Here is a 27,999-nt window from a genome sequence, read left to right as displayed (position 1 = left end):
GCATCGTGTACACCGGCGGCTTGGGCTTGATGGCCGTGAACTCGCCGTCGTAGTAGCCGGGTCCGGGCATGACCAGGGCCGGTATTAGTGGCGGCTTCTCGCGCCCGGCCATGGTGTAGGCCGGTGCCGAGCGTATTTTGCCCTCCTTGCTGCTGCCCAAGACGGTGGGGATTTTGTAGACATTAGGAGCTGTCGGGTGGCAAAACAAGAGATTGGAATCAGCGGGATTGATAATGGAGTGGCAGATGGGTTGACTCTTTTTTGATTGGTTTCTTTTGTATGGCTTGGGGTCAGTTGTTGCATGAACTTGAGAGATGAGCTGCAAAGGAACACACACAGAGAGAACAGTAAGTAGTTGATTGGGTCTGCCCTTTACCTGATGATCTTCTCCTGCACGCTGCTCGCCTCCACAGCGTACTTCACAGTGCTGATCCGCGAGGACCTCGCGCTGGTCACAATTGCCCCATCCGACTGCACCACGGTGCTGGTGCTGGCACTGGCCGCTTTCATGGCGCTGGCATCCGACTTACCGCTGGCCACCACCTTCACATTGCCCTGCTCCGACTGGCCATGGATCAATTGCTTTTCTCGGGTTGTCACTACCTTGGTGGTGCTGTGGTGCTGATTGCCATTGCTGAGTGTGTTATGTGCAAGTGGTGCTAGTGGCTCGGAGTGTCCATTCACCTTGGTCACCGCTGGCTGTTCCACACCATTGACTGTGGTCTTTGTGGTGGTGGTGGTGGTGATTGTCGTGGTGTTGGTGCTGTCGCCATTGTTGCGCACTGTGCAGAGATTATTTAAAAACAAAAATTCAAACAAAAATTCACTACAAAAATAGTTTCCAAATAAAAATACAAATTTGCTTGCTTTAATTCTAGTCAAGAGCATGAAATGGTGGCTGTTCCCTAGGGCAGTGGAATGCGTCTCAATCTCGCAGCATATGATGCTGGCATTCGGCTAGACACAATTGTCGCGTGGCAAACATATTGGCCACGGGGCTGGAACGGCATTTGGAGCGCTTTGAGGCGCACTTCTTGCCCACCGAATCGTAGTAGAAGGTGAGTTGCGGTGCGCCCGTGCAGGACACGGGAGTGCCTTGGTTCGCTTCCAGGCAGCGATCGGAGTGCACAGGAGCGGAGTGCCAACAAAAGAGGAGCAGACAGAGGAGAGTTTGTGGAGCCCACATCGCTGGAGTTTGGAGGTTGAACTGAGGCAACGTGTGGGAGCTGGAAGTTGGTTTTTTGGGTGCAACTAATTATTTTTGTTGTGACCAATCTATTTGCCATGCGAAGTGGAGAAACTCTGCTGGGAATACCCTCTCCCACTTCATCTACATTTCCCTTCCTTAACTCCTCTCTTGCCTTAGCCAAACATTTTTCATTTAATGATATCTTCTCGATCTCCTTCTACGCCTTTGAGTCAAGTTACTTGGCACACGTGGCGACTGTTTCTTTTGATTTTTGGCAGCACCTCGGCGACCCACTAGTAGGTAAGGATTTGCACGTCTGAGTGCTGCTGGATTCTCCTTCGCCTTCGCCTCCTCCTCTTTATTCTCCTCCTTCTCCTCCTCCTTCTTTTCGTCTTGCTCCTCACCAGTGCCCACATCCTCTAGGCCCGACTTGGGTTTGCCTTTCTTTTTGTCACCCGCTGGCGCTTTGGTTGTGGTGGCATTGCCCGAGTCATTCGCTGGCTTCTTTGTCGTTGGGATTTTCATGTGAAAGTAGCAATCATCCTGGCACGTCTTCATAGTTGGATACTCGTTGTGCCTGTGAAACTTGGGGCACCGCGTAAACACCTTCGTGCAATTGAAGATGATGCGATGAAAAGCATAGAAGATGCGACGTGGCCCGGGACAGGAGCTCTCGTGTTTGTATCTGTTGTGTGTCAGGCAGGCAAGATTGCGACCATCTGCATACGGTATTGAAGTTATAGAAAATAAAGTAATACGCGTATGCAGTCTTACAGTTCCTTCTGTTTTCTGTGTGGGCAAAGAGCCAGCAGAAGACTGCACAGAGCAGCAACAGCTTCATGACACAAACGCTGCGAAACTAAGATCTGGCAGGAGGAGTTCCAGCAAATTCCCAACAGATTACAAGCCCCATTAGATCTGCTTAAAGCGTGACGCACTCCCTGCCTTACATTGCTAATGAAATGTGCCTTAAACCTTAACTTCATCTTACCGGGACTCGCCAAGCGTCGTTCGCGTCTTTGCAGAATGCGATCTTCGATGTACGGGCCTCTATGTTCTAGTTTGTGTTTGTGGTTTGGTTTTTTGATGAATATTTACAGAAATGTGTGCATGGTGGTGGGTGGGGAGCCAGAACCGAGTGGAATATATGAAAACAGAAAAGAAATAACACACAAAAAGATAGCAAATGTACAGGAACGGAATCCTCAACCCAAGTCAAGCCACAAGCGGGGGAAGGGAGCACCTACCTGGCAGCGATGGCATGGGCAGCGTCTTCAGGCCGAAGCTATACGACGGCGAGCTGTCGAAGCGGGAATGCTCTGGGTGATAGGTGCCCGGGGCTAGAGAGCGGAATAGAAAGCAGGCAACATGGACATGCAACATGTGGAAAGACTCTAGGAACTATTGGTGCCTCAGTCTAGACTCTAGAGGTTTACCTGGTGCATCGGTGGTTACTTTGATCTCGGATCTCGAGCCGAAGGTGTACGCTGGTGCATGCTGTGTGTTGTGCTTCTCCGGCTCATAGGCAGAGGGTGCTGTAAGGGTCAGTGTTCACCATGAATTGGAAGTGTGTTGGCAGCAACGAGAGAGGGCAGAGGGTAGAGGGTTGCCACTTGCCTGGTGTATCGCTGATGCGTTCCCGCGTCAGCTTCATGCCAAAGGTAAAGGCCGGCGTGCTGTCCGGCTGACAGTGTTCGGGGAAGTAGTCGCACGGCGCCGGTGTGTGTGTCACATGCTCGTGGGTCGGACGACCTGCAATTGTGTAGGCGGGTGTATGGTCGAGGCGTACTCTCTCGGGCGCGTAGTCGCATGGCGCAGGATGATGGTTCACCGCCTTGGGGTCGTATTTGCCACCAAAGCTGTAAGCGGGTGTGTGGTCAAGTCGCACCTTTTCAGGGCTGTAGTCTCCAGGCGCCGGGGTCTCGGACGTGGCCTGCGGCTCGTGCTTACCGGCAAATGTGTACGATGGATTGTAATCTTGCCGCAACTTCTCCGGGAAGTATGCTCCAGGGGCAGGGGTTTCACTTGGCTTGGACAGGTCGTGACGACCCGCAAAAAGAGAAGGCAGGATTGTGATCTTGTCTAACATTCTCGGGATGGTAGTCCCCAGGAGCGGGTGTATCATTGGAAACCTTTGGATCATTCCTTCCCCCAAAACTGTACGAAGGAGGATTATCAAGACGACTTTTCTCTGGACAATAGTCACCAGGAGCGGGTGTGCCATTGGCAATCTTTTGGATGTGTTTTCCAGCCATCGTAAAGGATGGATTGTGATCTTGTCGCACTTTCTCGGGACAGTAAGCTCCAGGGGCAGGGGTATCACTTGGCTTTGAAAGATCGTGGCGACCCGCAAATGAGTAAGAGGGATTGTGATCTTGTCTGACATTCTCGGGATGATAATCTCCGGGGGCTGGAGTATTATTCTCCACCTTAGGATCATTCCTGCCACCGAAACTGTAGGAAGGTGCGTTGTCCGTAAGACACTTCTCTGGACAGTAGTCCCCAGGAGCTGGTGTATCACTGGAGATCTTTTGAGTATGCTTTCCAGTCATTGAAAACGAAGGATTGTGATCTTGTCGCACTTTCTCGGGACAATAAGCTCCAGGGGCTGGTGTGTCACTGGGCTTGGAAAGATCGTGACGACCCGCAAAGGAGTAAGAAGGATTGTGATCTTGTCTCACATTCTCGGGACAATAGTCACCAGGAGCGGGTGTGCCATTGGCAATCTTTTGGATGTGTTTTCCTGCCATTGAGAAGGAGGGGTTGTGATCTTGTCGGTTTTTCTCCGGAGAGTAAGCCCCAGGAGCTGGATTGTCACTTGGTTTATGAAGATCGTGACGACCCGCGAATGAGTAAGAAGGATTGTGATCTTGCCTAACATTCTCGGGATGATAGTCTCCGGGGGCTGGAGTATTATTCTCTACTTTAGGATCATTTCTTCCCCCAAAACTGTAGGAAGGTGCGCTGTCCGTAAGGCACTTCTCTGGACAATAGTCACCAGGAGCAGGAGTGCCATTAGACAGTTTTTGAATGTGTTTTCCAGCCATCGTAAAGGATGGGTTGTGATCTTGACGGGTTTTCTCCGGTGAGTAAGCACCAGGAGCGGGCGTCTCGCTGGGCTTGGAAAGATCGTGACGACCAGCGAAAGAGTAAGAGGGATTGTGATCTTGCCTAACATTCTCGGGATGATAATCTCCCGGAGCAGGCGTGTCATTGGAAATCTTGGGATCATTCCTTCCCCCAAAACTATACGAAGGAGTGTTGTCCAGTCGGGTTTTCTCTGGACAATAGTCACCAGGAGCTGGTGTATCGCTCGAGATCTTTTGTGTGTGTTTTCCAGCCATCGAAAAGGAGGGATTGTGGTCCTGTCTTACTTTTTCGGGAGCATAAGCTCCAGGTGCGGGTGTTTCACTTGGCTTGTGAAGATTATGGCGACCGGCGAAAGAGAAGGCGGGATTGTGATCTTGTCTAGTCTTTTCGGGATGGTAGTCTCCTGGAGCAGGGGTATTATTCTCTACTTTCGGATCATTCCTTCCACCAAAACTATAGGAAGGAGCGCTGTCCGTAAGACACTTCTCTGGACAGTAATCACCAGGTGCAGGAGTGCCATTGGCAATCTTCTGGATGTGTTTGCCAGCCATTGAAAAGGAGGGATTGTGATCCTGTCTGACTTTCTCGGGAGCGTAAGCTCCAGGGGCTGGTGTGTCACTGGGCTTTGAAAGATCGTGACGACCCGCGAAGGAGTAGGAAGGATTGTGATCCTGCCTGACCTTTTCTGGATGATAATCTCCAGGGGCTGGAGTATTATTCTCCACCTTAGGATCATTCCTGCCACCAAAACTGTACGAAGGAGTGTTGTCTAGACGGGTTTTCTCAGGACAATAGTCCCCAGGAGCGGGTGTACCATTGGCAATCTTTTGGATGTGTTTTCCTGCCATCGTGAAAGAGGGATTGTGATCTTGTCGGTTTTTCTCCGGTGAGTAAGCCCCCGGAGCTGGTGTATCACTTGGTTTATGGAGATCGTGACGACCGGCAAAGGAGAACGAAGGATTGTGGTCCTGCCTAACCTTTTCCGTTTCGTAGGCCCCTGGGGCGGGTGTGTCGCTCGTCTTGTGTGGGTCGTGGCGACCGGCGAATGAGTAAGCTGGATTGTGATCGTGCCGTACTTTTTCGGGACAATAGTCGCCTGGTGCCGGTGTGGAGCTGTCGAGCTTCTGCTCGTGCTTACCCCCGAAGGTGAAGGCCGGCGTGCGATCGCCGCGATATTTCTCCGGTGCATACGAACCGGGCGCTGGCGTCTCGCTCACACACTTGAGCTCATGCCGCCCCGACAGTGTGTACGAGGGCGTGTGATCCAGACGCACCTTCTCCGGCTGATAGGTGCCCGGTGCTGGTGTATCGCTGGCCCTGACCAGATTCACGCGATGGCCAAACGTGAAGGCTGGCGTCTTGTTCAGCACGCACTTCTCGGGTTCGTATGCGCCGGGCGCTGAAAGAGCAACAACAAGAGGGGACATCGTGTGAGTTTCGGGTGGGAGTTCGGGTGTGAGCAGCAGTCGAAGTGCAGTGGCCGAGGCTCTACTCACCGGGTGTGGCATCGACTACGTCGTGATTGCCTTTGCCAGTGATCGTGTAAGCGGGTGTGCTGTGTAGCTTTGACTTTTCGGGACTGTAGGCACCGGGTGCTGGTTCAAAAATAAAGCAAAACAATTCGTAAAATCTACCGAAAGCCAAGAAGCTACAAAAGCATTACCTGGCGTCTCACTGACTTGAGTGTGCTTTGTCTTCAGCCCAAAGCTGTACGAGGGCATGTGTTCTTGGCCAAAGTGTTCAGGCTTATAGCAGCCAGGCGCTGTATGTAAACAGTGCAAAATGTAAAGCTACGGATAGGTGTCTGGGGGGATGGGGAACACAAACCTGGCGTATAGTCGGGCTTCTGTTCGTGGTGCTTGATGCCGAAGCTAAACTCTGGCGTCTTGTGGGGATTCACTTTTTCGGGGCTATAGGCGCCAGGAGCTGTGGGTGGGATACAACAATTACGCTAATTAACAAGAAAAAGAGTGTGTGGAGTGCTAAAAGAGAAAGAGAGAGAGAGCTCTCACTAGGGGGAGGGCACTGATGCTCTTTGCAATTGGAATCTCTGCTGGGTGTTAGGTGGGAGGGTGGTTGATTGGTTCGGGTGCTGGCTGGGACAGGGAGCATTACCTGGTGTAAATTGATCGTGTTGGATTTTAGTTCGTCTACCGAATGTGTAGCGTGGCGCATTCTTTTTTGATTGCGTGACCCTTTCAGGGCAATAACTATTCGGAGCTGTTAGGTGTTAATATAAAACATAAATCAAACATACTCAAATCAACTAGTAGTAGGGGAAAGGTAGAGTAAGTAGCTACAACTAAGGGTGAGACTACGCACTAATTGTGAGTACGGGGGTTATAGATCGAAGGGGGGTTAATAATGAACAGATTAAGATTGACCAGCACCACAGAGAGAGACAGTTTGGGGTTGTTGGGTGGGGTTTGGTCGATTAGTTGTGGTTACCTGGATTGTTAACAATGTAAACGTTAACCTTAATGCGAAAGGAATAGCGCGGTGCACGCCGCTTGGTCACATCAAGCGGCACCACTTGATAATGGTTGGGACCTACATATATTATGCATATTTGTGGTCATTTATTTGTCGATGGCAATCATAATTCAGTTGAAAGAGAAAAACGTTTCAAATTAAAATCAAATTAAACAAAAAACACAAAGAAACACGAAACAAAAACAAACACACAAAAAGGAAATGCGACACGCGGTACGGCAGAGTGGAGTGTCGCAGCTACGAGCTATAGTAAAAGAGAGCTACATGCTGTAAACGTAACCAGAGAGAGTAGAGTATCGATACAGAAAGAGAGACATAAAGAGAGAGCGCAAAGAGCAGCTAAAACTACTGTACTTTAACTACAGAGTGGGGTGGGGTGGCTACCCAGCAACTATACAGAGCAAGGTAGGAAGGGGGGGCGAGGTAGATACGGTACTTAGGTAGGCAAGAGAGCAACTTACGCACTGCTTGAATGTAGATGAAAGTTTTGCTTCCTACTATGATTCATTAGTATATACAAATAATGCAGTTCGCTCCATGATTGATTGATTGATTGTTTGATGATCTCTCCGCATGCAACAACAACCCGCTATAGTACACCATTAATCCGTACACCATTCAATAAAGAGAACGCACCACCAAAAAGCACCAGAACAACGCGGAAGCTCGCACCACAGACCGAGACTTACCTGGAATCAGGCTAAATTTGGCATCGGGCGGCTTCTGGCCGAACGTGTACATGGGCGTGGCATCGATCACTGCCTTGGCCGCTGGCTGCACATTGTATTCACCGGGTCCCGGATTCGAGAAGCGCGTCAGCTCCTTGGGACGACTCTGTAGGGTGGCTGCACGTGGATAATCCTTGCCCTTGGACCGCAAGCCCGTCACATTGTACTGAGCGGGTCCGGGGCCAAAGGTCTCGTACTTGCTGCCCAGCTTATGGCCAAAGGAGTACGAGGGAGCGCCCTTCTTTTTGGAGTCCGGCACTTTGCTGCCTGTAAAGGGAGAACTCTCCATGATCTTGGGAATACTTTTATCTTCTTTGAGACTCACCAATCAATGTGGGTAGCTGCACAATGGCTGGCCCTGGCGTGGCTGTCTCTGCGGCTATTCTGCCCGTACGCACCGTTGGCGTCCAGGGACGTTGCTCAATGTTGCCGCCCATGTTCAATGTTCGTATGTTACGCAGCGGGGCACAGGGTCCCGGATCGACCTTCTTCTTCTGGCTGAAGTATACCTTCTGTATTAAAGGAGAGGGAAAATGCATAATTTAGAGCACATTTAATGAGAATTATTGGTGCGGGGGCAGCAACCTCTTTCGTCATGGTGGAGAAATTCAAGGAACTTGAAAGTTTTGTGGAAAATTGTTTGTGGAACTAAACTCAAATTTGACTCAAGTGGCGGAGCTAACATTCACATGTGAAATGTCTGATACGACCCCTAAATTTAGGAGTAACCTAATAATCCAAATTCCAACTTCAGCGACCCGCCCGTGGGCCCATCAGCTGATGACACAAAAATCAATCGGGCAAACCCCTTTTTAGGCTACGTTTTGTTTCGAATTTTCTGGGCCTATTCGAGCGAGGTGGAGGAGCTCTTTGGTGGCTAATGACAAGGCGTTTGGGTAAGGGCCTGCCTTTCTGTGGCGTGTGGCGGCTGTCACTTTGCTGTTGTTGGGCACACAACGAAACGAAACGAAACGGATTTGTTGGCCTACGTGAAAGACAAACAATAGCAATAACTGTGCGGTAGGCTCGTCGTCGTCGTCGTCGCATTCGCTGCCCTGGGTGACGACCTTCTTTTTCACAGACCCCCCCCCAAAAAGTGTTGGCAATCGACACAGACAGCCCGCCAGCCAGTGACTTGGTGCCTGTTGGTATCAGGAGCTGTTCCATCCATCTGGGCAGGTGTAATCCAATGTAATCGATACTTTGTTTGACAGCAGCGGCGGGAGAGTGCTTCGAAAATCACCTAAAATTTTGCTTTGATTTCTGGTCAACAAGGTTGCGCCTGCTCCTACTCCTCCACTCCGCCTTAGAACTATGCCAAGTGCTAATGTTTGCCATTTTGTGGGGCATGTAAGCAAACAAAACGATTACTTTTAATGACTTATGACCGACAGTTGCATGACGGACGGCTGCCACTAAACAAAAACTTAGCCAGGCCAAGTCCCAAAAACTCCTCCAAAAGGAAAAGCGTGCGAATGGCTGGCCGTGAAAAAAGTGTTTTCTTTTGCTACGTAAATAATTACAACTATGTGTGTTAGCGAGGGGGCGTGTCGTAGCTGTTAACAGGGCCAATAAAGCCGCCGACTGGAGCTGTCGAGCAGGAGGGGCAAACGAACGTCCTGCACTTGTTACTCTCTTTGCCACTTGGCCCCGACCTCGTGCATGCAACTGCCACAGAAAATATTAATACAACAAGTCAGTGCTGTGCTTCAGTGTTCTTAAAGCAATCATCAGTCGGACGGGCTTATGGCTTATATGGCGGCGACTCTTACATCATAGAGTGGAACCCACACACGAAAACTGTTTATTCAATTGCCTTTGTTTTGGGGCCAAGATCAGTCGAGAGAAGTCGAGAAAAACGGCACAAAATCTCCCATGAATGAATCAGCCAATGGACAGACCGACAGACAGACCCAACAGAAGTCAGACAGATGTCAGACGTTTTCCATTGCCTGCCTACGGATTGTTAGTCTCGAATTTCGTGGCCAAAGCCAGGCCAAAGAGGTCGCATTTAATCAAGTTAATAGAGCGTTAGGTGCATGCAATAAATTTGCATGCCAGCGATCAGATTTCCAGTAATCAAATTATAGATGGTGATGCTCGATAGTCTACACAGCCACAGCCAGGGGTCACCCATTAATATGCATAGAAATAAAACCGGCTGGCAAGGAGAAACACTAACGCCCACACACACCGGGGGGGACGCTCTCTCTCATTGAATCTCAGACTGTGTCACAAAACGAATCTTGTCAGACCAGATATGCACAGTACTCATATGTTAGTACTCATTCGATTCGCTCTCGTATTTTGTTATCTCCCATGTGACCTTCAGTGATTTTGTTTATTTTCATTTGGCGTTTACTTTTTATTTGATTTAAATTGATATTCCACACAGCAATTGACCCCAGCCGTGGACCCGTAACGACAACAAAAACATCAAACCCAACGATCATATCAAATAGATTTAGCACACGTCAGCCTTAATTTATGATATCAACTTCTAAAATATGAACAGACACGCGAGGCTTGGGCAATGGACTCTCTGATACCGCGTTTTACACAAGAATATATTGATGGAAAGGTATAACATTTTAGAAGTTAAAAGAGAGGAAAAAGAAACTATCTTAGAGGTGGAATGAGTCGCAAAAGGCTTAAGTGTTTAGCGGCTTATTTGATGCTTTTTACTACGGTAAACAGCAAAGTCAATATTCTATATTGCAGTTACACCCTGCTAGGGTTATCGTCTTGATAAAGTCTATTAGCCGGGCAACACCTTTTACAGGCTTTTTCCTTATACGAAATGTTGATTAACACTTGGCAGCTCCGCTATTAAAAATCAATGAATCATTTGAACATTTAACAGAAAAATGTATGAGAAATTGGTGTGATTTACAACAGTGCTTAAGATATTTGCAACAATTTCTCTATTATTTATTCAAGCTGAGAATTATGATCCAAACATTTTCTACTTAACAGTGTGAGGTTCATGTGGAAGCTACTCCGAGTATCCTTTTATCTCCCTTCCGCATATACCCCATCCAAAACCTCACCTTCTGTAGGGTATCTAACATCATCAACAATCACTTTTATATACTGCTGTTCGTTTCGGGCATCATTTGGCGCAGCTCTCCAAATGGCGAATTAAACATGAGCTCATTTCCCAAAATTTAGACATTTTTCGAACGGACGTACCGTCTATCCCAGACCAAAGACTTTTACGCCCAAATACGGCGGCCAATACCGTCGACTGAGGCTGCTGCTGCTGCCGGTGCTGCTGCTGGCTGGGTGACTGTCGTTTCCTTTAGCCCACATTGAGTTGTCCGAAAATGCCAGTTCGAAATTGGGTTTCCAGACAGCAGCCCAACCCACACAGCACACCATCCATCCGTCCATTCATCCAACAACTTCATGACTCCACTCCGCCATTTGAACATAACTCACATTTTGTCTCTATTACGTTTAGAGTTTGTTGATTTTTTTCGCCTTAAACAATATAAGTTTAATTAAACGCGAACAAGTTGAGCAATTCACCGTCCAAAAACAGAGACAACAGAAAGCAAGTGAACAGCCGGCAAAAGGCCAAATAGAAGAGAGGAAAACAACCCAATCAAACTCAGAGCCAAAACAGAAAGAAACAGAGCCGACTCGACACTCCAAATGGTTGAGTTGATAAAGCGCAAACACGAAATCTGACGTCAGCTGTGATGGTGGAACGAACTAGTTTGTGATCTCCAAATCTAATTAAGTTACTTCAAACGTGTTTTGGTTCTCAAATTGCCACACCACACCACACACAACAAAACAGATCAGACCACAAGCCAAGCCAAAAGAGCCCAAAGAGAAAGCTGGGAAATTTGGCAAACTCTCAATTAGAATTTGCGATGCTCGAAAGCCCGCAAGCCGCAAGCCAAGCCCCACTAATCGTTAAATCTGCAAATGGTTGTAATAATTATTCTGTTTTGTAAAGTTTATGGGACAGCTGTTTCCGCTCCAATGATTTATGAGCAAAGTACGATGTCATATCATATCCTCCGACTACTTGAGATCACCCTGGCCAACAATTTGCATATGAAACAAAGCACATAAATACGTGTTGTATCATTTAATAAATATTTATTCTGTGGTTACTTTTTTTTGTGTGTGTGCAATTTTCTCTCATTCTCTGGGAGATTTCTTATTTAATCTTTTTCTTTGGCAACATTTCTGTTTACAGTTTTTGTTGTTGTTGCTTTTGGCGATTCTCATAATCACTGACTTTGAAAAATGAGTTAAGTTGAGTTGGGTCGGCACGTCAACCGGTTGTTAGAGCTGATGTCATGGCTCGAAGTGCTCTACAGGGTACGCAGGAGGAGCTTACATCTATGCCAACAAGTGACATCGATATGCAGGGCAGGGCGGCCACAAACATTGACAAAACAATGGCAGGGAGGAGAGGAGAGCAGGCACAGCACAGCTGACTGTTGTCTGTCTGTGTGTCGAACCAGGAAATGCCAATAGTTAGACTAGCTGGGGCCTGGGCCTGCATTCGCGTCAGTCAATGAACTTTCAGGTCAGCACGCAATGGTTTATGGCTGAGGTTGAGGTTGAGGTCTGGCAAACGCCTACTTTTTGTATTATTCTTACCGCAAAATAGAAGAGTAGTCTGTCTGGGTAGCCCTTTTCCAACTTTCTTTAGCACAATAAAAAACTTCACGTTAGCCTGCGGCTAGCAGCTCTTATGGCAGACAGTCCTTGCGAGGATAATTCGTTGATTTGTTAGGATTTTCCAACCATCTGTTCGTTGCGGAAGACAATAACACAGCACACACACACACACAAGAAGCGATACTCGAAGAGATGGATAGTGATTGGTTATTTGTTGTTGATTTTTGATTTATTATTTCGTTGATTCGTTTGGTTCGTTGATTGAGTTCAAGTGACAGGCTGACGAGAGTGACGGTCGAAATACGGTATATTATAATTACAAATTCGCCTGATATTTATAGATAGATTGATAGCTGGATTTATACGCTGGATTGGCTGAACCGCACTCGAGGGCTGTCGAACATAAACTTGAGTCCGCCGCCGTCAGCGTTTGCTTTTCGTTTCAAATTTTTCGCGTTTCTGGCAGACACGAAACGGAACGTAACGTTTTTGCGTTGGCGTTTAACAGCTGTAAAGCTGTTGCTCAGACATTAACATTGAGTGGGATGAAAAGACACTCAAGTCGGAGTTTGGTTTGAGCGTTTTGTATGAAAAAACACTCAAAGCGCACGACAAACTTGAAAGCTTAAAAGCGCTTAACATTCAGCTTTTAATAACTTAACAGTCGGCTCAAGTTAACAGTTTACCCTCAAGCGAATTTCGAATCTACTTCTGTTTATACTTTTGTTTCATTTATTTTGCACGCTTCTGTTCATCTCACATTTTGCCTTTTGAGAAAGTCATCTTGGGGATCAGTAAGGTCATCGTCGCCGTCTTGCCTCCCACTCACAGTTCAATTGTATCTTAATGGCTCATTGATTTGCGATAATTCGCTTGGGTCTAGCGTTCATTCATCGGTTAGGCCTATTTATGGCGGTGGGTTCATAACACAATGCCGCTCGACTGTGGTTATGTAATGCGAGATCGAGCTCTTGCCTCTGTCTGATATTTCTTTCCCTGCCTCTCAGATATATTTTGTTTCAACCTTCACCCACACACGTGACTAATGGAGCATGAAAAACTGTTTTGCACAGCAACTAGCGAATATTTTTGTTTATTTTAAAGTATTTTTTATGGAAAATATTTGTCAAGTACAGCAATACATTTTCTTCTTTAAATTACAATCAATTTGAAAACATAGTCAAATAAATTTGGAAGAGTTCGCTGAATTCCTGTCTTCAATGTCTTGTCCTTTGTCTTCTATGGGATCGCTGTAATACGACGAAAACATATTTATAAATTCAAATTTTATAAATCTTTCGCTTACCTAAAATATTTCAAAGTGTTCCTCGCAGTATACAATGAAACTGTGGTACAAATATTTGTTGGAAAGCTCTAAAAATGTGTTACAGAAAATTTTTTGTTTTTCGCAGTTTCAAAACCGAACTATTGCATACCTAGAGGCGTTTATGGGAGACTCTGCGTATACTTATCAAAATGTTGGGAACCTTAGATACAAACAGATTAGGAATTTAAAAAGAGAATCCCAAGTTTCCCTTAAAAATGCACATGTAAAGACCATAAAGCCGATATTTTCAGAAAGTCCGCAACGCTCCTCAAAGCTGGCTGTGATATGAATATTGTGATCAACACATCACCACCACTTTAAAGAGTGTCGCAGAATTCTTTATCATAGAAGAAATACATTACAGAGGTTAATTTATCCTTTCCCCCAATACATCTAAAAAACCACAGCATCTACCATTGATTTCGGTTGTTTTATTAGCAATATCACGTTGATGATTTGGTGTTTGTTTCTTCGGGAAGGGGTCTTTCTGTATACTGTATTCTGTATGTCATATCATATACTACATATATTTATAGTGTTCTATATGCATAGGCGAAAGAAATCAACTAAGCTGCGTATTTGTATCGTATCGTTATAGTAGTGTAATTTGTAGATTGCATATTTGTTGAGTCTGGATAGATTGCGAGATAGCTACTCCAAGGATACGGCGGAATGGCACAAGGAATCATCTGGCTCTACACAACATGTACATACAACATATATATGGTTACCATTAACTGTTATCTGTTACCGATTAACAATACATATACATATATATATGGTCATTCGAAGGATGCTTACTGGCTACCACATAGTTTATATATATTTCTGTATCAAAATCTTGTATCAAAACTTGTACAAAATGTTTATTTTTTCGCCTTTGCTTATTTTTGTTGTTTTTTGTTTTGGGCTTACTTGATGTTTTGCTGGTTTTTGATTTGGATTCTGGTTGTACGTTAATATATATTGTATATAGTCTGTGGCATAAGTCTATGTGTCTGTTGCATTTCCATGTTTGGTTCTGTTCTTTTCTGTTCTCTGTGTTTCGGATTCTTGGCTCGCAAATATTTTTCTCTTCGTGAAACCGAATTCTGTGCAATGCAGTCGCAAAATTCTCGTAAAAAAATTTATTAAATAAAAATAAAATGTTAAATGTTCATCATACATTTTTTATTTCGAATTTTTTTGTGTTTTTTGTTTGTTTTCTCTCTCTCTGTTGTGTGGTTTGCTTATACAAAATGATAAAATTAATTAAGTAAAACTCTTCATAAAAGTACAAGTAAAATATGTATAAAGATATAAATCATTTTTGTATACATCTTTTGAGCGATTTGATTAAAAAGAAACATAAGAATTCAGTTAAAATATAAAGCATATAAATGTCTCATGTCTCGTACTTTTTTGATTCATACTTTGAGCGTGGGAGAGAAATGATCATCATCATCGTAAATGTAATAAAAATCTGATGCAAAAAATTAAACATTAAATCACAAAACTTAGGCTAAGGCGCGCACACATAAAAATCTAAACTATAAAAATTGTCCATCCAACATCCTTCGGGGGATTTCATTCAGTTGTTCGTGTGTGTGTGCAAAACATTTCGCTTTGGACTTGAGGCTTACATTTTAGTGGTTTTTTTTTGTTTAATGCTTAATCAGTTTTCTTGTTTCTTTTGTTTTTTTTTCTTCTTTAGAGATACTCATAATTATTTAAATCAGCACATGGATGCGCTCTCTCTCTCTCTCTATGTTTCTCGCTAGCTATTTTTAAAAAAGCACAATTACATATCATTTATGGTATGGTATGGTATGGTATATATATATATATCGTATATATCTTAATCTGTTCCAATCATCATCATCTATTGTTATGTTTTCGTGTGTGTGGAAATATGTATCAAAAATTGGACTATTAACTACACTTTACTATACTTTATGTGACTGTTAGTTTTGCTTTTGCTTTTGCTGTTGCGTCTTCTACTATAACTAACAGTTAACATAATGATATCATTCGCTTCAGCTCATCAGCTCTGTCTCTATCCAAATAATCCATATATGTCAGGGTGATAATAATCATAAACTGGCTTTCGCTTAACTAAAAACTTATACATGTAAATCTCTATTTATAATATAATATTTCTTATGCTTAATGCCTTTCTGTAAGTTAAGTTCAGTGCATGATCTGTTTAGTCGGTTAGCGTCTGGGCCACAAGCGCCAGCTGATCCATGAGCACACGGAATGCGGGACGCTCTTCGGGACCATGTGACCAGCACAACTTCATGACCTGCACAACATAAATGATAAATGTATTAGAGTAAACACTTTAAGGTAATGCAATAATTCTTTACTCACATCATAGATCTCCTTGGCACACGACTTTGGTTTCTCTAGGATAATTCCACGTTGCACACGCTCCACAACCTCAGTGTTCTTTAGACGACCATAAGGCATCTTGCCACAGGTGAATATCTCCCACATTAAAACACCTAAAAATGTTACAAATTACCAACAGAATCTTTAGAGGCAAAGACAGTCCACTCACCATATGCCCACACATCACTTTTCGATGAGAATCGCGTGTAGTTAAGTACCTCGGGCGGTGCCCATTTGATGGGAAATTTGGTGCCGCCAGAGCTGGTATACTGATCATCGAGCACATACCGTGCCAGGCCAAAGTCTGCCACTTTCACAACATTCTCAGAGCCCACCAGGCAGTTACGCGCCGCCAAATCTCGATGAATGTAGTTGTGACGCTCCAGATAGGTCATGCCCTTGCTGACCTGTATGCACATGTCGAGCAGCAGTCCCATGTTGCCAATGAGCGTCTTCTCGTGTCGCCGCAAGTAGTTCAAGAGCGAGCCATGCTTCATGTACTCGGTGACAATGTAGATGGGTCGATGCTTCGAGCACACGCCGTATAGCTGCACCAGATTCGGATGCTGCAGCTTGGTCATGACCTTGGCTTCCTCAATGAAATCATCCTCGGACATGGTGCCCTCCTTCATCATCTTCACGGCGGTGTCTATCGAGCCACGCCATTTGCCACGTCGCACTACACCAAACTGTCCCGATCCCAGCTCCTCCATCAGCATCAGTTCCATGGGATGGATCTCCCATTTGTCGTGAGACAAGCCCGCTGTTGGTGGCACCGGGCGATCGCAAGGCGAGGACTTCAAGCGGCAGGCCAGACCACCAGAATTGTGGCGATGATAGTTGATCAAATCCGGTATGGTCTCGCAGCAATGCTTCTCGCTCAGATAATACTCGCAGCGGGCATTCTGTTTGATGTGATAATGTTTAACATGCGATTGTGGACTACAAAGAGAAGATAAATATTAGATGAATATCTATGCTAAAAGGTTTTGTTGTTCCCGCTTACACTTTGGTATGCAGCGATAGTGTATAGAGACCCTTGGTCGATGACTTGCGCACCACAAAGCAGCCCTCCTTGTCGCCCTGTTTTAGTAGAGATTCGGCACGTTGTCGTGACATGTCGCCCACATACCATCTAGAAAATAATATAACAAGAAAGTTTATAGAGTCTCTAACGTTAAGGGGTCTTGCATCTTTACTCACTCGTAACGTTCGAGGCCCAATAGAGCCTTGGGTTTGACATAGTTGCTGGGTATATAGCCGACATTTCCCAAAGTATCCTTGACCTTCCACCAGTGCTCCTGTGAATCATCAATGACCTCATATTCGGCATTCTGTAAATGATGGAAGATTAATCTATGTTTATTTTTAGATGTTTTTATGTTAACGCTTACCTTCTCTAGAGATAAATCTCCACCTTCTATGGCCTTAAAGGGATACAGGGCCACCACCAATTTGACAAAATGTGAATTGTCCTGCAACAATAAGAGAAAACAATTATTTTGGGCATTTTTTAGACAGTAAAACTTCGAAGATCCTCACCTTGGCTTTGGAATTTGGAGTTCCAGGCGTTGGTATACCCCCAGGCATATTGGCATCCAATAAAGTTCCGTTGCCGTTCAATAAAGTTGGCGATTGCTTGAAAGTTGTCAGCGAGGACTATGCGAAACAGGAAAGTTGTTAACAAATTATCTTTTTGTGTGTGTAATTAGCACACGACTCTGGCGTGCAACGACTCACCTGTGGCTGCAGCGATGTGGGCGTGCAACTTCCGCCTCCTCCGCCTACTCCCAGGCCAATGCTGCCACCGCCGCCTCCTCCACCGACGACAACGCCGTTGCCGTTGCCCACACCGACGCCCGAGAGGCTCCCGGAGCTGTTGTGCTGCAAACTGAATTGACTGTTGGTCGTGGAACTGTTCGGACTGATGCTGCGCGTTGAATTCTGGGCTGGAGAACTGCCGTTGCCTGGAAAATATAGAAAGAATAAAGGAAATTAGTAAATATTTAAGGTAATATATTTTTTAGTCATTAATTTTAGGGCATGAGCAATAAGGAGGGAATTAACGTGGTGCTAGAATTCCATTCAAACACTCAAATCGTAGACAGTTCTCCCCGCATTCACATAAACTATATTTAATTCATTCAAGAACCATTCTATTTCTATCTTTTCCACCCAAATATTACCCCAATTTCATGCGCACTGCACCTCCCTCTCAATCCTATACAAAGTTCGTTTTCCAAGTCTTTCGTTTAATGGAAATTTTGCAGTTTGAAAAGAGCAACGTACGAGTGTGCCCAGGGCTGTCCAGCCAATTAATTAGCCATCGACAGAAATATCGGCAAATCGCCTTAAAAATTGGTTTGCTGTATATTTGTTTCGGTTTTTTCATATTTTTTTTTGCCATTCTTGTCAAGGTAATAATTAATTGGGGACTGCTAACCGAGCGACACTGAAAACATTTGACAAAGATTTGCCATGGTTCAAGGCATTTGTTCGCCCACAAAACTTCGATGATTGGATGAGCTGCGCTGCAGCCTGTCGTCGTTCGTGGACTTTGGTCTAAGTAAAAAACAAAAAAAAACCGAAAAACTAAAACGATTTTTGTGTTATAATAACAATAATAATGTGGAACGTCAAAAGTGAACTCAAAAGTGTAACCCCAATTAAAGTGCTTCAGTTTGAGAAACAAATAAAGATAAAAAGAAACGAAACTTAAATGCCAGCGTCAAGAGACGTTGAGTGGGCGTTCGCTTATGCAATCTGTGATGGTGGTGGAGGTGCCCCATCATGAGTCAACCCATACCGTCCGTCGATCCGTTCGTTTCCATGATACACATTTCGGCAAGCACTTTGCATCGTGTGGATGGTTTCGTTTCGAGGAGGAGTGTGTTGTGCCTCAAGTGGGTGGCGCCTCTGCCTGGCAAGAATTGCGATCGAGCGATTGGAAAAAAGTGAAGGTTAAATCGTAAAGCGAAAGTGGCAAAGCCAGTGGCAAGCAGTTAGCGATTTCTCAATATAAAATAAACACTTTTACATGCATATACATATGTACATATGTATTTACATATATGTTTATGTATAATGATTCATATACTATGTACATATGTATGTATGTATAATCAAGTGCTAAAATTGCCCTGCAGTTTGCGCCACCAACTTTCAATTGATAAGCCAATTTTCTTCGACTTCTCCACTGCAGAGGGGACAAACAGACACACATTTTTCATGAGAAAATCCCTCCGCCAACCACCATCCACCAACTCCAACTTTAAGCTTCAACAAACAACAGCAGCGAAACGTGCGCCGGCAAAAGATGACAACAAAAGCCAAAGCCTGCGAGGCAGCACTCCAACAATTCATACAATACTTGTATCGTAGCGTACTCTTGTAATACGTATGCACCTCCCTTCCCTCGTACTCCTACTCCCATAGAGATTGAAACTAAAATAGAAAGTTTTTCTTTCCCATGGCACACACACCATCAAAGATACATGCATACACACTGTCTCAAGATACTTTCCGCACACTTGCCGGTTGCTGTTTTCAGGCTTTTGTTTAACGATTTTCCAGCACCATGCAAATGAAAAGCACTTGCGGCATTTTCACTCTCTCGTACACTCTATAATCATAAGAAAATTGCAATGTTTCCAACCAACAAGAGGTTGTTGTGTTTCATGCATGTTTTTGGAGACTCGTTATGATGCAGAGACAACAGGGCCAGGCCATACTTTTATATACAGTGCATCAGCATTTAGAGCAAATTTTCAATAGGTTCCCCATTATTCCCCACAATTCAAAGAGTATTTTGCATTTTCTGTTTGATTTTCTCTTCATTTTGCAAAGCAGGTTGGTTTTTCTTTAATCATTTTTCCACACACACACACTGAAAATTGGCCACAGCGGATGTACATTTCTCATTTATGAACGCGATGCTTCTCATAAATTGCCTCATAAATGGTTGGAGGAGAGAGAGAGAGAGAGAGAGTACTCTTATGCGGTGGCATGCATCACATTCATATGTCTGGATATCCATCCACTGCTGGCCACTCCACTTGCAACACACAACATTTTGTCATTATCGCTGTACAAAAAGTATTTATAGCTAATTGTGTAATTGTCATTGTCTTTGCTGCAGTCCCATTCCGTCCCTCCTCTTTTCAAATTGTTATGCAAATTGCAATTCTTGTTTTTATTGTTGTTGCAGCTGCATCAGGCCTCGAGAATAACTCTCAGAGAAATCCAAACAGTTTTCAAACAGATTTTCAAACACGTGTTTGCTGGGTTGTATTCGTATTCGTATTTGGGTTTGGTATTCTGTATTCGAGCAGGTGAAACCACAATCCACCACCTGATTGGATCGATGACTCAAGCAACCGACAAAGTGGAGAGAAACGCCCACAAAATAATGCTGCGACAAGATCAGGGGCCACAACTATTCAAAGACCAATCCAAGGCGATAATAAAAGGCAAGACAACATGTGAGTTTTACACCAGGTCTAATGTGTTCCTAAAGTTTTACAGAAACTAAAAGTATCACCAACATCTTAATATGTCTCTTTTAATGCTAATTTCGTGTCCAAGTTGTATGTTTAAAGAACACCTTTATTCCCACATCATGCTGTTCATTGTTCCTTTTCGTTTCTTACCCAGCTTCAATGCCGATAAAAGCATCATAGTTGATGCCTTCCTCGATATTCCTCTGACGATGGAGAAGAGACTTCTTCGCGTTGGCTTCGAGAAGACTCCACTCTCCCACTCTACGAGTAATCTATATATAGCAGTCCAGTCGGCTCGGCTCCTCTTTGCCGTAATTGTGTCAATTCACTTTCACATAAATCGTTCATTCAGTTTATACAGTATTTTTTTGCTTTTGTTTTATTTGCAATTCTTTCAACTACAGTTTCAGGTTGTTTCTGTTTCTGTTGTTGGAAAACTGGTTTTATGGTTGCTTCCTTTTTGCAATTTGTTGTCGTAGTCGTCGCAATTGTTGCTTCTGTTGTTTCTGCTTTTGTTGTTGTTGTTTTTGTTGCTGCACTGGCATTTTCATGCTAGCTATCGGTTTGGTTTGTTGTTGACCTTTAAGCGTCCGTCTACAAGCAGCGGCTTTTACCGTTAAGCGGCTCTCAGGCGGAATGGAGTGGCCCTCAAAAAACGTATCGAGACGAGAGAGGTGTTTCCTGTGCTTCCACAAAGCAGTGCTTTCGGCAAAGCAGTTTTCAATATTTCTTCTTGATGAACTCTTTAGATTATTGTATTTATTTCAATATTTCAGTATATCAATAACTATCAATAATTCTTTATTTTGTTGGAATATTGTATTGAAATTTTCTTTTTTATTACAAACAACAAACTTTCCGTAAAGAATTCAATAAATTATAACACTAATTAATTCAATATATAATCAGCATATTTCCATGAATATTTTATCAAAAATTATCATCATATTTTTCTCATATTCTCAACATAATTTCAGTAATATTTCTGCAAATATATTTTGCAATCTATCATCATTGAATCATCCCATATTTTTTCACAATAATTCCACTCTTTTTTTTGCCTCTTCTTTTTAGGCTTTTACGCTTTTCGCAGCCGACGCCATCTTGAAAGCGTTTTCCATGATGAAGAAAACAATTATTTGCGTGTTTCCTTTAATTAAACAAAACGATACAGTATTCCTTCATTGAATCAAGACACAATCCTGGCACGAAGTAACACCACAACAGACAGCCCAACTTGATGAATAAATATTATTTCTTTTAATTCTTATTTCTCTTATAAATATAAGTAATTTTTTGTATTTTTTTGCGCGACGCCGATCTGTTTCAGTAAATGTTTAAAAGCCAACTGACTGAAATGGCAAATGAAATTTTTAAGCTACGAAGTGGATGGATAGCAACAACAGCTCGGCAGCGGCAACAGCGAAGGTGAGCAACGACAAGCAGTTGATTGTTGGCAAGTGGAGAGCAGCGGAACAGCAGTAGCAAGCAGCAGCAGCAACAAGAAAGATAGCGGCTCCAGAGAGGCCGCAGCAAGGGATACTCTTCCAAGACAGCACTTCCCCGTAGTCATATGTATGGCTGCACCAACAAGTGGCCCAAGCGGCACAAATCCAAAGCTTATTATGCGCGGATTCAAGAGAGATATTAGAAATATGTATAGAATTTTTCATTTTGTATGCCTCAGCAACCAATAGACCACAATCGCTGTGCTCTTTTGAAAGAGTATCCAAATGGCTGAGAAAAAAACAGACTCCAACACACACAGAGAAGGGGGGCAGTAGGAGGAGGGGGCCATAACTATAAAGTAAAACTTAATTGTAGCAAGACCCAAGCGAAGGCAGTGGCTACAGCAAGCAGTGGACTGGAGTGAAGTGGAGAGTGGAGCAAAGAGTAAAGTGGAGAGTGGAGAGCAAAGAGTATTGAGAGCAGAGCAGGCTCAACAAAGCAGAAGCCGCCAAGCGAAACGGCAACACACTTGAGCAACAGACAGAGACAGACAAAACGATATAGAGATAGAGAGACAGAGACAGAGAGATCTCTGCGTTGAATGATCGCCCAGGGGGCAGAGTTCAGAGTGTGGTTTGGCCTCTTCTTTCGCTTTCAACCAAAAAGGAGCTAAAGGAGGAGAGCAGGTGGGGGGAGGACTAGTTAAAGCAGTTGGGTAAATGAGGACATTGAGCAGGAGAGAGGACTAGTTGAAGCTGCAACATGTTTCTGTGCTGTTGCCACACGCACACGAAGCTCTTTTTCTCAACTGTAAACTGAATTTTTCATGTTGATTATTTTCTCTTTGACTGTTTGAACGGTAAAGTTCCCCAAACAAAAGGAAACAAAAGTTTACAACTTTTTGAATGAAGAGAAGAAAAAATTAAATAACGAAAATAAAGAAAATGAGGAGAAAAAAAAACAAATAAAATGAGGAAAATACAAATAAAAAGCCCCCTCCTCACGCTTGTATAATACGCGGAAAAGTGGATGGAAAAAGCCGCAAAAAAGACAAAATGAAAGAAGAAAAAAGTTAAGCTGCGCTTCTTGCGGTTTTTATTGTTGATTTTATTTGCTTTTATTTTGTTTTCTGTTTCTTTGATTGGTTTTTCTGTGTGTAAGTGTTACCAAAGCCAAAGACGCAGCCAAAGAGAAGATGAAGCAACAGGCAAAAGTGTGTGTAAAAGTGCGAAAGAGAGAGGGAGATGTGTTGTAGAGCCCATAGAGAAGGCGTAGTATGTGTGTGCCGGTAACGTAAGAAACAATGGCAACAAATGTAGCCAGCAACATGTGGCTAATAATGTAATAATAATAACAAAATCTACAAAAAACTGTATACAAATTTTTAGAAATGGTTCAATCCAAAGATTCATTTTTATATAGCATATTATAGCAAGGCTTAAAATTTCCTTGTCATTTTTGATGCAATTTTTATTCAAATGTTAAGAAATCGTAAAATCAAATCAATCGTAAATATAAATAGATGTGTTCCCGATATACTATGACGACTAGACTATTATTTAAGATATTTATGTATCTAAAAATAAATCGCAGCCGTACTTCAAACAAAAAGGAAAATCGTGCAACTCCATTGCTAATAAACTTCCGCCTGAAAGTAGGCAACCGAAATACGCTACAGTTTCTTTATTACACCTTTTTTCTCTTGCGGCGTCTCCTACGGCTCTTGCAGCACTGACACTCCCCTGACTTGTTGTTGCCACTTTTGCCTCATCATCATTTCTGCATCTTCTTCTGCAACAGCTGCTGGGCTGAGTGGAGCTGCCACACACCACAAGACAAGAGACCCCAAAAGCCAAGAGCCAGCGTTTGCTTTGCTAATTTGCGCCTCTTTTGTTGTTGCAACAACCACTGTGTCGGGGCAGGGCAAGGGGCACGGCAGCGCGTGCAGCAACACCATCATCTGCCAACACCAGCAACACCAACAATGCAATTGCATTTTGTTAACATGAAAATTGTTGGTACGTGCAGAGGGAAACAAGAGAAGAGGCGGCACAAAGATGACGACGACGATGATGATGATCATCAAGCTACAGAAGAAAAAAAGGAGAAGCAGCTGCCACAAGTCTAAGCATTAGGTTTTTTTTTTATGCTCCCCAAAGACCATTTAGCGCCTTTAACAAATGAGTGGAACAGAATGAGAAAAGTTTCTATGAAAAGTTGATGCGAGGCACGAGAAGGGAGAATGGGAACAAAACTCTAGAAAAAACCTGAACAATAATAACAAAAAAGGGCATGGCAAAGAGATCCACGGCATGGATTTTATCTATGGATATGTAGATATGGAGAGGATCTCTAAGGTATGTGAATTTTTAAGACAAATATTTATGATTTAATTTCAATATTTACTATCGACAGTTCTTCATCGATAATGTTACGCTTTGTGTACAATTTTTTCCAAGAGCGAGACATTTTCTAAGAAGAGAAATATCAGATTTATAGCTTCTTACTAATAGATATAATTTTATTACTAGTCCCATGAATGTCCTCTCAAGTGCACCCATCGAAGTAATTGCATGCCGAAAACCTGTTGCCGGATGTACTCCGGCACTCTTCTTACACCAAGAAATTCAATATTCAAAGCAAATAGTTTTCCCATTCATTCTTAAATCGTATAATTGCAAATACCAGTAGTCAGTTCCCTTCACTAATTCTCTGACTGATTGATGACTTCAGCCTGACGTTCCCATCCCATCCACATCTAATATACAACCTTATTTGTGATTTTCTACATACGACTTCCCACTTTGAACGCTTCCGTCTGGAGGCATCGAAACAAATGCTTAAAATGCTAAACCGACAACGACTTGTTGACGAGTGCATAATTCCCTGCATTCCGTGCCATAAATTGGCCGAGCACAAATTACCGTTCGGCACAGGTAATTAATCAACTGGCAAGTCGTGTAAAAGTACGATTAATTGGGGAAAGGAACACCCACCTATACTAGACACAGATACTTGAGCTGGTGGACGGGGATCGGGGAGCTGAAGGAGACAACACTCGAGACAATTCAATCAACTGGCAATTCTGACAAACTTTTGTTCTCTCAGCACCAAATGCAAAAACTTAATTGGAATTCCAAGCAGTTTTTGCGCTGTTGAGAATTTATTGATGTTGTTGAACTATTATTTGCTTATTCTTTTTCTATATTTATGTTTGTAGCTAAAAGTTGTCCATAAATTTGTGTATTCATCGAGCATTCTGTCGAATGTTATTAACCTACATTTGCATAATAGAAACAAAAACAAAAATAACAGCAAAATATTCACACCAACAATTACACTTTGTTGTCTCTCCGTTTCCTGTTTGATTATTGTTTGTTGTTTGCTTGCTTGCTGACTTTGACTTGACTGCACATTTTTCCCCCAACAAACAATTTATTTGCAATTTTTGTTGCTGTGTTTGTTGCCGCCGCATGCGGCATGCAACTTGCAAATTAGTTAACAATTTTCACACGCTTTTTTATGAGCTTCGGATGTAAACATTTAACCTTAATTTTTGGATGTAAGCAACAACAACAAATACCTCAAGCTCAAGTACGTAATGGGTGTTGTGTTTGGAGGTGGAATTTTCGTATTTCCCGCAAAGAACTCCCATGGGCAAACTTCCAGTTTGATTATGGAAAAATATATTGGTTGCCATTCGAAGACACAGAAATATTTTAAGCGAATTTATAACCCCACGAAACCATAAAAGACAAAAGGCCAAAATACATTTAAAAACTAAATTTTGCAATTCTCCAAAATCTGAATAAATTGCAAGATGAGTTTCCACAGAAAAAATCACATAAAAATTAACGTATAAACGCCCCGAAGTCTCTTAGGTCTTCCCCCAAAAAACTGCAAAGACAAAGCTTAGGTGAGGGCTTTGAATTTTTTGCTGATTTCAAACAATTGTCACGCCTACCCCGTGGGGTTTTATGTCCGCTCAATTAACACAACATAAAACAAACACGCAACAAAAGGGAAGATCTCTATACACAAAAAAAAACATCAATCAACTACACAAACTATAAATAAATTTGCAAACGAGAAATGACGTTCAAAAATGTATCTACATATGTATTTCTGTATGTGTAAAGCGGGCGTTGGAATGGTTGATCAATTTTATATACATTTAGCTCGCAGCTTGCATTTTTGCTTTGTTTTTTTAGGTAGTCGCAATAATGAAATCATTTAAAAGGGAAGCAAAACAAAAACTATCCACATATGCGAGCGCCACAAATAACTCTAGATCTACATATGTATATGTATGTATATATTTATATACTCCTCTCTTATATGCATATTTAAATATGTATGTACATATATAAAATCATAAACTTGATAAGCAACTTTTGTTTTTTGTTCCGATGATGATGCTCTTCTCTGATGTTGACCTTGATGTATGTTTATTTTCTGTTTTGTTTTTATGGTTCACTTTTTTTTCGGGGTTTATCCAACAGTCTGTCAATAATTTTCATGTTTCTCGAATGCAAATTTACTATAAATATACTCGTAAAATTTGAAGAGACATATGTAAATATTCCAAGCGGATGGATTTGTAAGATCTTTAGGTCGCCCGACAACAGAACAGAACTGATCCAAGACAGAGAAAGATTTACAGTACCCAGGTGCAGCGCCGCATGATCCGGACTTTGTCTCTGAAAACCATCCGTCGATTTCTTGGGTCTTGTCTTTCGTTTTGAAGACAATTTACAATATCCATACATATTATTTAAATATGCTTTTTGCAACTGCTTTTAACTGCTTAACTGGTTTGGCCACTGACTGCCACGAAAAACCCCCCGCACCAGCAGCTACTTGCTGCCAGCCACCAGCTACCAGCTCCACAGCTCAGAAACGTGAACGTGTGCCATTGGCTTTGCCTTCCCACTTCATGCGGACTTTAGCTACCAATTTTAAGCCATTTTTTGGTAAAAATTTAAAGCGAAGGCTCTTGCAAGTAGTTTGGAAGTGAAAATCTCATCAAGCTGTGATTGAAATTTCAACTTCAACACCCATTTTCATTAACGGATGATATGCACAGAAGCAAATGAAAGCTGGAAACACTTTCGGGGAAGTCGAGCGCTTCCCATGCATTTCAAACTCCCGTTTATCTTCACAACTCCAGGGATCTGGCAGCTTTCGCACTCGTTGCCACCTTCAACACCGCCCCTTTTTTGCCACCTTCCAATAAGTTTCAGCCTCAACTCTTCGGCAGGCGTCGCCTTTCCAACACTGCCATGCGTACATCTCTGCCTCAAATCATTGCCGAACACTGACAAACGTCAGACAGCAGCATGTAGTGACATTGCAATTAGTTAAAATCAAAGAAAAAATTAAAATTTTCATATAGAAGTTATTAATGGCATGAATAGAAAAGACTACCCAACTCTCGCGACACTTTCATGGTAATTTTTGTACATTTCAAAGCAGTGTTCCACATTTTCTGCTTGCGGCGACAAGTAAAAAAATCGGCTTAGATTTGTGAGTCAAATAAATTTGCAGGTGGGTTTAAATATAGTTTAATAATTGCAGTAGATTAAAGATTATCTTCCGGCAGAATGAAGAAAGATAAATGCAAGGAGCAGGCGATGAAGTCCAACAATCAAACAGAAGATTCAGTGAAGAACCATAACTTTCACGTGCCTGTGGTTTTCGATGTCTCTGCTCGACCTGCTCATCAGAATTTAAACGAAAGCCCACAATCGAGCGCTCAGAGCTTTGAATCAATGCAAGATACCACCGGAGGTAGTTTCTCTCATCACTTCGAACTGCCGGGTGATTGGCAGAGTGATGAAATGCATTCGGAAGTGCTCGATCTTTCGCGCAGCTCCACAACGCATGGATTTCTGGATGAAAGTGATTCGGGAGTGCTCGACCTTTCGCAGAGCTCCAGAACTCGAGATTTTCTACATGAATATGCTTCGCCAGTGCTCGATCTTTCGCAGCGAGCCCAAAACCAAGAATTGCCACCTGAAAGTGGTTCAGAAGTGCTCGACCTCTCGCAGAGTTCCACAACGCCAGGATTTCTGTATGAAAATGATTCGGAAGTGCTTGATCTTTCAATGCGCACCAAAAATCGAGGATTTCCATATGAAAATAGTTCTGTGCTCGACCTCTCGCAGAGACCACAAAAGAAAAGATTTCTACAAGCAGATGGTACGG

At 43.2% G+C, this 27,999-nt stretch overlaps 3 protein-coding genes across 5 annotated transcripts in view; all 3 read right to left on the bottom strand.

Annotated features, from left to right (window-relative positions):
* Positions 1-51: 51 nt before the first annotated feature.
* On the bottom strand, positions 52-8,218 carry LOC117902783. Its single transcript, XM_034814385.1, is given in 16 exon segments — positions 52-189; positions 377-782; positions 2,181-2,246; positions 2,437-2,529; positions 2,626-2,724; positions 2,807-3,245; positions 3,247-3,672; positions 3,871-5,678; positions 5,776-5,874; positions 5,943-6,041; positions 6,107-6,205; positions 6,395-6,499; positions 6,728-6,829; positions 7,462-7,767; positions 7,826-8,012; positions 8,086-8,218. Coding segments are annotated over 16 exon segments (4,353 nt in total). The 5' UTR covers positions 8,098-8,218; the 3' UTR covers positions 52-182.
* LOC117902813 lies at positions 1,361-2,085 on the bottom strand. Its single transcript, XM_034814438.1, has 2 exons — positions 1,964-2,085; positions 1,361-1,908 (listed from the first exon to the last, which is right to left on the bottom strand). The coding sequence occupies exons 1-2, from the start codon at positions 2,028-2,030 to the stop codon at positions 1,382-1,384; spliced, it is 594 nt and encodes a 197-aa protein (XP_034670329.1). The 5' UTR covers positions 2,031-2,085; the 3' UTR covers positions 1,361-1,381.
* Positions 8,219-14,902: 6,684 nt separating the features above from the next.
* The window catches only part of LOC117902789 (tyrosine-protein kinase Btk29A), a 49,988-nt gene continuing 36,891 nt past the window's right edge, over positions 14,903-27,999 (bottom strand). The window contains exons 1-9 of one of the 3 annotated variants that reach the window (XM_034814396.1): positions 20,494-21,023; positions 17,585-17,811; positions 17,387-17,503; positions 17,239-17,319; positions 17,048-17,178; positions 16,851-16,979; positions 16,014-16,786; positions 15,824-15,957; positions 15,615-15,755 (exon numbers count right to left, since the gene is read on the bottom strand). In XM_034814396.1, coding sequence (XP_034670287.1) covers positions 15,657-15,755; positions 15,824-15,957; positions 16,014-16,786; positions 16,851-16,979; positions 17,048-17,178; positions 17,239-17,319; positions 17,387-17,503; positions 17,585-17,811; positions 20,494-20,521 — 1,719 coding nt within the window. In that variant the 5' untranslated portion in view covers positions 20,522-21,023 and the 3' untranslated portion in view covers positions 15,615-15,656. Of the gene's footprint in view, positions 15,756-15,823; positions 15,958-16,013; positions 16,787-16,850; positions 16,980-17,047; positions 17,179-17,238; positions 17,320-17,386; positions 17,504-17,584; positions 17,812-20,493; positions 21,024-27,999 lie in introns of those variants that run through there. The other 2 variants (XM_034814394.1, XM_034814395.1) reach the window with 2 other exon arrangements.

Source organism: Drosophila subobscura, chromosome U, assembly GCF_008121235.1.
Source record: "Drosophila subobscura isolate 14011-0131.10 chromosome U, UCBerk_Dsub_1.0, whole genome shotgun sequence".
Classification (NCBI taxonomy): Eukaryota; Metazoa; Arthropoda; class Insecta; order Diptera; family Drosophilidae; genus Drosophila; species Drosophila subobscura.
This window is presented reverse-complemented; position numbering and strand designations above follow the sequence as displayed.

Bases quoted from the DNA above. Each gene is read 5' to 3' on its own strand.
- LOC117902813 (XM_034814438.1), bottom strand. From the start codon at position 2,030: ATGAAGCTGTTGCTGCTCTGTGCAGTCTTCTGCTGGCTCTTTGCCCAC. The intron at 1,909-1,963 runs GTAAGACTGCAT...TACCGTATGCAG, and splicing joins CACAGAAAACAGAAGGAACT to ATGGTCGCAATCTTGCCTGC.